The sequence below is a fragment of the Oratosquilla oratoria genome, chromosome 38 (genome assembly GCF_046742065.1).
Source record: "Oratosquilla oratoria isolate Oo_2021 chromosome 38, ASM4674206v1, whole genome shotgun sequence".
Classification (NCBI taxonomy): Eukaryota; Metazoa; Arthropoda; class Malacostraca; order Stomatopoda; family Squillidae; genus Oratosquilla; species Oratosquilla oratoria.
The window spans coordinates 27,843,652-27,852,538 of NC_134814.1; the positions used below are offsets into that span (position 1 = coordinate 27,843,652).

Consider the following 8,887-nt stretch of genomic DNA (forward strand, 5'->3'; position numbering starts at 1 on the left):
GTATTTCCCTCAGCCCGTGTTCCCTTACCTCCTATCCACATTCGTCACAATGTATACACATTTGTCAGATAACTTTAATATCAAAAGTTTAGAATATATTAATAATGAATATTGTCGATAGTACTATTAATGATATATACAACAATAACCAATAATCAAAATTTTAGAAAATGATATTTGTAATAACTCTAATATGTTTTAATAATGACAATTTTAGAAGGTTCTATTAAATATCTTTGATATGTACTAATATTGAATAATTTGATCTGTGTTAATAATGAAAAGTTTAGAATATACTAACAATGACAACCATAGAATATCAGCATAATGTATATTAACAGGGACAAATTTATGATATTCTAATTATGACATGTTTAGAAGGTATTATTAATGATAGCTTTAATGTGTACTAGTAATAACAAGTCTGGAATATACTAATGATAAGTTTAGAAGGTACTATTGCATGATAACTTTAATGTGCACTAATAATGATAAATTTAGAAATAGCAATTTTGTAATGTACAAATGATGTCAAGTTTACAATATACTGATAATGCAAGGCACAGTTAATGATAACTTTTATGTGTACTAATAATGGAAAGACTAGAATATACCAATGTATACTAATAATGAAAACTTAAAAGATACTAATAATGGCAAGTTTGTAATATACTAATAATGACTAGTTTAAAAGATATATTGATAATGCATTTAACTTTGACAAGTTTAGAAGGTATTATTGATAATAACTTTAATGTGTACTAATAATCAGAAGTTTACAACATACTAATAAATAGAGGTTTAGAAGGAACATGTATGAGTACTAATAATGGAAAGAATTTAGAATTTAGAATATACTAATAATAATAATAATATGAACTAATAATGACAAGTTTAGAATATATAAAGAAAATTTAGGAGTAATAATGAAAAAAATAGAATATACTAATACTGACAAGTTTAGAATATAACAACAAAAACAAGATAAGGTATTTTTAAAGATGACATTAATGTGTAGTAATCATGAGAATTTTAGAATATACTAATAATGAAGAGTTTGAAAATACAATTAATATATTTATTGTGTACTAATAATGACAAATATAGAACATACCTATAACGACATGTTGAAAAGGAACTATTAATGATAACTTTAATGTGTACTAATAAAAACAAGTTTGGAATATACTTTAATTTGTAATAAGTTTAGAATATACTAATAATTACAAGTTAAAAGGATACTGTTAATGATTAGTGTATAAGGTACTATTAATAACTTTAATTTTCACTAATAATAAGTTTAGAACACACTAATAATGCCAGGTTTAGAAAACACTAATAATGATAACTTTAATGTGTAATAAGTTTAGAATATACTAATAATAAGTAATAATAATAAAGTAATAATAATAATAAGTTTAGATTATACTAATGATTAGTGTATAAGGTACTATTAATAAATTTAATTTTCACTAATAATAAGTTTAGAACACACTAATAATGCCAGGTTTAGAAAATACTAATAAAAACAGGATTAGTGGGTACTATTAATGATAGATTTAATGTGTACTAATAATGTCAAACTTGGAATATAGTAATAATGAGAAGATTAGAAGATACTATTAGTGATAAGTTTACTAATAATGACGAGTTTTGAATATACTAATAACGACATCTTTAGAATATACTAATAACGACATCTTTAGAATATACTAATTTAAACTATAATAATAATGACAAGGTTTAATGAAAACTTTAACATATACTAATATTACCAAGCTTAGAATATACTAATAATTCACTGGTCAACAATTTTTTAAAAGTTGTCTGCTTCTTACATAAGATGAGCTAATTCCTATGTAATTTACTGTCCTGAATCCAAATATCACATTCAAAAATTAGTATTGGCGATAGGTTTAAAGATACCATTTTGAGTATTTTATTATAACGTACAATATGTGTCATCATGTTTTAGTCCCTAATCTGTATCTACTCTCTGTCTTTTTGCTTTACGCTTAAACTGGGCTGAAGGAACATCTCTTGCCAATGTCCAGCAATAGTCTGCAAGCATTGATGGGCTCCATTTGCCCTGGTACCGTTTTTCCATGGCTGAAATATCCTGGTGAAACCTTTCACCATGTTCATCACTAACTGCACCACAGTTTGCAGGAAAGAAGTCTAAATGTGAGTCCAAAAAGTGGATTTTAAGTGACATGTTACATCCCATGTTCTTGTAAGCCTTGATGAGATTTTCCACTAACTCTTCATAGTTTCCTTCCCTTTTGTTTCCCAGAAACCCCTTCGCCACTAACTTGAATGTCTCCCAAGCATCTTTCTCCTCCCCGTGAAGGGCCGTTTCAAAATCACTGTCTGTAAGAAGCTCACGAATCTGAGGACCGATAAAGACTCCCTCCTTTATCTTAGCATCGCTCAGTGAAGGGAATTTGGATTTTGAATACTTGAATCCCTGACCGGATTTGTCCATAGCTTTAACAAAGTTTTTCATCAGTCCCAGTTTAATGTGTAGCGGTGGAAGCAAAATTTTGTTTGGTTCAACGAGAGGTAGATGTTGAACATTTTTTATCCCAGGCTCCAATGACTGCCGAGGGGGCCAGTCTTTCCTGATATAATGGGAACCTCTTGAACGGCTGTCCCATTCACACAAAAAGCAGCAGTACTTGGTGTATCCGCTCTGCAATCCCATTAGAATGGCAACAACTTTTAAGTCGCCACAGAGCTGCCACTGATGCTCATCATATTTTATGCTTTGTATCATATGCTTTATATTCTCATAGGTTTCTTTCGTGTGTGGTGCATAGCCCACAGGAACTGATGGTTTACTATTGCCATTATGCAGCAAGACACCTTTCAGACTAGTCTTTGATGAATCTATGAACAACCTCCACTGACTGTGTTTGTATTCAATGCCAAGTGCTTCCATCAAATCATTAATGTTGTTGCAGGCCACTAAATCACCTTCCATTACGAAGAAAATGTTGAGCAAGTGCTGACGGTCAAGGAATTATGAAATGTTCACATCTGCTGCTAGGAGATTCCACTGTTGAAGACGAGAGCCTAGCAGCTCTGCCTTATTCTTGGGTAGTTGCAGATCCCTAACAAGGTCATGGAGTTCCCCTTGTGTTATGAGATGTGGCCTAGAGGAGTGTGCTTCATTAAAATTTGGGTCACTCTGCAATCCAGCACTGTTATCCTCCTTTTCATCCTCCTCACCGCTTTCCTCATCTGACTCAACGGTTACTGAAGTTAGTGCATCAGGAACAGGTAGGCCTTCTCTATGTGGAACTGGACGAATAGCTGATGGAATGTCTGGATATACAATAGACAGCTTTTTCTTGGTTGACATGCCGTTTCGAACTGGAGGTACCATGCAGAAGTAACAATTGTTGGTATGGTTGGTTGGCTCCCGCCAGGTCATTGGCACACCAAAAGGCATTCTTTTCCTCTTCCTATTCAACCATTGGCGAAGGTTAGTAGCACAAGTGTTGCAGCATATGTGAGGAGCCCAGTTCTTATCCTGGTCACCAATCTTGCATCCAAAATATAGGTGATATGCCTTTCTAACCATAGCAGTTATACGGCGCTTCTGTGATGCAAAGGTCACCTCACCACAAATGTAGCAGAAGTTGTCTGCCTTATTCACACAAGTACGAGGCATCTGAAATAAAATAATAAACATTTAGAAGATAAGCAGACAGTTTATCAATTAATCATTACAATACTGAGCATAAGAACTTAGTACTTACATCATTCATTAAGAAAATAAAATTATGTAAAATATCTCACATGCGTATGAATAACTTGCTCAATCAATAATTATTTTAAGCTAAGAAACTGTTTCATTAAGAAAATCACTTACATTTCACCTCAGACTATATAATACTGCACAGCACCACCACCTTCTATGACAGCTGGAACAATAATGAAGGGCAGTGAGGATGTGAGTGTGGTGAGAAATGCACCGCAACAAACCTGTTGAAGCCTGTTGTGACAGGTATGTATATCTTGGAAAGTAGAGCTAACAAACAATTTTAACCATGATATTCATTATCAGTGACCCAAAATTAATCACAAAATGCTACTCTGCTCTCGGAAGCATTTTGGTTGTTGACCAGTGTAATGAGCTATTAATGACAAGTTTAGAGCATACTAATTGGAAAGTGCAATTAATGATAACTTTAATGTATACTAATAATGAAAGGTATAGAACATTCTAATGATGACAAGTTTAGAAGGGTACTAATAATGGGTACTTTGATGGGTACTAATAATGAAAAGTTTAGAATATTCCGATAATGACAAGTTTAAAAGATACTACTAATAATGACGAGTTTAAAATATACTAATAATTACAAATTTATAGGGTACTGTTAATTATGAATTTTGAAGGTACTATTAATGTTTTTATTAGTATGTTCTAAATATTCTAGTTTAAATGATAATAATAAAGAGAACTTTAACATAATATTGCCAAGTTTAGAATATAGTAATAAAGATAAGTTTAGAACGTCTTATTAATGATGAATTTAAGATGAAGTATTAATGACAAGTTTAGAACATACTAATGATGACAAGTTTAGAATATACCAATGAAGAATATACTGAAGTTTAGATAGTACTATTAATGATAACTTTAATGTGTACTAATAATGAAAAGTATAAAACATTCTAATGATGACAAGTTTAAAAAGTTTGATGTGTACTTATAATGACAAGTTTAGAACATTCTAATAATGATAGGTTTAGAAGATCCTATTTACTATACTATACTATTTAAAAGGTACTGTTAATGATAAGTTTAGAAGGTACTATTAATTACTTTAATTTTTACTAATGATAAGTTTAGAACATACTAATAATGCCAAGTTAGAATGTACTAATAAAACAAGATGAAAAGGTACTTTTAATGATAAATTTAATGTGTACTAATAATGGCAAATTTGGAATATACCAATAATAAAGATTAGGGTATACTATTAATGATAAGTTAACTAATAATTACGAGATTTGAATATACTATCAATGACATGTTTAGAATATACTAGTTTAAATTATGATAATGACAAAGTTAGAATAATGGCAACTTTAGCATATTGCCAGGCTTAGAATATACTAATGATTAATGATATATTTCATATGATATATTATGACAATTTTTGAACATACTAATAATGACAATATTTAGAATATACCAATATTGACATGTTTATAATATACATATAATGAGAAGTCTAGAAAGTACTATTAATGATAACTTTAATGTGTACTAATAATGGAAAGTATAGAACACTCTAATGGCGACAGGTTTAAAAGGTACTATTAATGATATCTTTGATGTGTACTAATAATGAGAAAATTAGAATATTCTAGTAATGACAGGTTTAGAAGATACTATTAATGTTAACTAATATTGACGAGTTTAGAATATACTAAGAATTATTAGAATATACTAATAATGGCATGTTTAGAATATACTAATGATGACAAGTTTAGAAGGTAATATTTATGATAACCTCAAAGTTAACTAATAACAAATTTAGAATATGCTAATAATAAGTGTGCGATTAATGATAAATTTTATTTGCACAAATAATGACATTTAGAATGTGGTAATAATCGGTACTTTTAATAACTTTATTGTGTTGTCAAGATTAGTATATAATAGTAATAATAATTTTAATGTATATTGATATTGACATGATTAAAAGATTCTTTTTATGAATAATGACATTATGACAAGTTTAATGTGTCATAATGTCATATTCAAAAGGTACAATTAATTGAAACTGTAATGTGTACTATAATGAAAAGTTTAGAGTTTTTGAATAGTGACTAACAATAACAGGTTTAGAATGCACTAATAATGATAACTAATTACTTTTGAATTATACTAATGATGACAAGTTGAAAAGGAATTATCAATGATAACTTTAATATGTTCTAGTAATGATAAGTTTAAAATTAATGACACTTTTTAGGTACAACTAATAAAAACTTTAATGTGTACTAATAATGATAAGTGCTATTAATGACAAGTTTAGGATATACCAATAACGACAAGATCAGAAGATTCTTTTAATAATAACTTAAATATGTAGTGAGAGTGACAACTATAGAATATACAAGTTTATACAAGTTTGGAAGCTACTTATAATGTGTACTAATTATGAAAGTTGATAATATACTATTATGGGTAAGTTTGTAATATACTAATAATGACAAGTTTAGAAAGTACTGTTAATGGTTAGTTTAATGTATATGGAACATACTAATAATAAGTTTACAAGAGACTGTTGATGATAACTAATACTAATAATGATAATTATAGAACATACTAATAATGATTAGATTAAAGATACTATTAATGATAGCTTTAATTGTACTATTAATGACAAGTTTAGAATATACTAATAATGAAATTTAAAGAATATTCTATTAATGATAACTTTAAAGTGTACCAATAGTGACAAGCTTAGAATATAAAAGATAATTATATGTTTAGAAAGTACTATTAATGATAACTCTAATATGTACTCATAATCACATGTTTAGAATATACTAATAAGGACAAGTTTAGAAGGCACTATTAATGATAACTTTAATATGCACTAACAATGGTAATTGTAGAGGATACTGATAATAACAAATATTATGAAAGTTGAGAATATACTATTATGGGTAAGTTTATAATATACTAACAATGACAAGTTTAGAAAGTTTAATGTATAGTAATGATGATACGCTAAGAATATACTTATAATGACGAGTTTAGAGCATACTAATAATGACAAGTTTACAAGATACTGTTAATGATAACTAATACTAATAATGATAATTATAGAACATACTAATAATGATCAGAATAAAGATACTATTAACGATAACTGTAATTGTACTATTAATGACAAGTTTTGAATATACTAATAATGAAATTTTAGAATATTCTATTAATGATAACTTTAAAGTGTACTAATAGTGAAAAGCTTAGAATATGAAAGATCATTACGTTTAGAAAGCACTATTAATGATAACTCATAATCACATGTTTAGAATATACTAATAAGGACAAGCTTAGAAGGTACTATTAATGATAACTTTAATATGCACTAATAATGGCAATTATAGACGATACTGATAATTACAAATATTAGAAGGTAATATCAATGATAACTGTAATGTGTACTAATAATGACAAAGTTAGAATATACGAATAATGACAACTTTGGAAAGTGCTACCAATCATGTGTATCAATACTAACAAGTTTAGTGTTTAATGAACACTATAAATAATTTTTTTAGAACATGCCAATTAAGATGTGTTTAGAATATTCTAATTGTTAGAAGGTTATATTATAGGATAATTATAGAATATACTAATAATGATCAGATTAAAGATATTATTAATGATAACTTTAATGTGTACTATTAATGGCAAGCTTTTAATGTGTTCTAATGTGTTCAAATAAAACATTTGGAAAATTCCTTTGATAGTTTTAACATGTACTAATGAAATTTTTTAAAAAGTATTTTTCATCAAACAAGTTTACAATATAATAATGATGTCAAGTTAAGAAGGTAATATTGATAACAACGTTAATGTGTACTAATAACGATAAGTTTAGAATATACTAATGTTTCGAAAAAACTCTCAATGTATACTATTAATACTAGAATATACAAGTAATGCAAGCTAGAAGATAGGCAGAGAGAGTGAAAAATAGGTATCATTACTCGCAACAATTCTAGCTAATGGTTAAATGAATTTTTATCATGAGGACGCAAGCAGTATTTGGAAAACGCAAAATTGGAAGCTGACAAATCAAAAGCTTCTAATCTTATCCGGACCAATAAAATTCATTCTCACATTTGCCATTTGCCCTTTCATAGCAACCGAGTGTATTCTTGGAATCATAGTCGTGTCAGTAATCTGGTGAACACTATATGAATAGTTGTTAAACACTAAAGTCATTCCTATCATATTTTGCTTTCTTTGGCTTTATAGAACCTTAAAAAACTTCATATTATATGGGTAACTATAGTATTTGACATTTCTGCGTATTTCCAATAATTGCCCATGACCAGAGGGGTAGGGGTGAGGGTTGGGATATACGACCTTTTTCCTAAAATACAACTAAAATACAACCAATGTCTGATTGAAATAGCATATGTAAATAAAGCTCAAGTAGGAGATTTCACAAAAACTCGATTAAATTTTCAAATTCTCACAAGAGAATGAGAGGAGGTTAGGGAAAGAAGTGAGGCTGTGTGTGTGTGTGTGTGTGTGTGTGTGTGTGTGTGTGTGTGTGTGTGTGTGTGTGTGTGTGTGTGTGTGTGTGTGTGTGTGTGTGTGTGTGTGTGTGTGTGTGTGTTGTGTGTGTGTGTGTGTGTGTGTGTGTGTGTGTGTGTGTGTGTGTTTGTGTGTGTGTGTGTGTGTGTGTGTGTGTGTGTGTGTGTGTATGTGTGTGTGTGTGTGTGTGTGTGTGTGTGTGTGTGTGTGTGTGTGTGTGTATGTGTGTGTGTGTGTGTGTGTGTGTGTGTGTGTGTGTGTGTGTGTGTGTGTGTGTGTGTGTGTGTGTGTGTGTGTGTGTGTGTGTGTGTGTGTGTGTGTGTGTGTGTGTGTTTGTGTGTGTGTGTGTGTGTGTGTGTGTGTGTGTGTGTGTGTGTGTGTGTGTGTGTGTGTGTGTGTGTGTGTGAATGTATATGTGTTTGTGTGTGTGTGTGTGTGTGTGTGTGTGTGTGTGTGTGTGTGTGTGTGTGTGTGTGTGTGTGTGTGTGTGTGTGTGTGTGTGTGTGTGTGTGTGTGTGTGTGTATTAGTATATTCTAAACACGTTAAAATTATCATTAATAATACCTTCTAAACTTGTCATA

General features: G+C 29.9%; 1 protein-coding gene across 1 annotated transcript; it reads right to left on the reverse strand.

The window, feature by feature from the left end:
- Positions 1–3,022: 3,022 nt before the first annotated feature.
- On the reverse strand, positions 3,023–4,132 carry LOC143019766 (uncharacterized). Its single transcript, XM_076175749.1, has 2 exons — positions 3,878–4,132; positions 3,023–3,676 (listed from the first exon to the last, which is right to left on the reverse strand). Exon 2 carries the CDS (start codon positions 3,674–3,676, stop codon positions 3,023–3,025), a length of 654 nt encoding a protein of 217 aa, XP_076031864.1. The 5' UTR covers positions 3,878–4,132.
- Positions 4,133–8,887: the final 4,755 nt, after the last annotated feature.

What these genes read in the sequence shown, in the direction of transcription:
- LOC143019766 (XM_076175749.1), bottom strand. Translation starts at nt 3,676, where the DNA reads ATGCCTCGTACTTGTGTGAATAAGGCAGACAACTTCTGCTACATTTGT.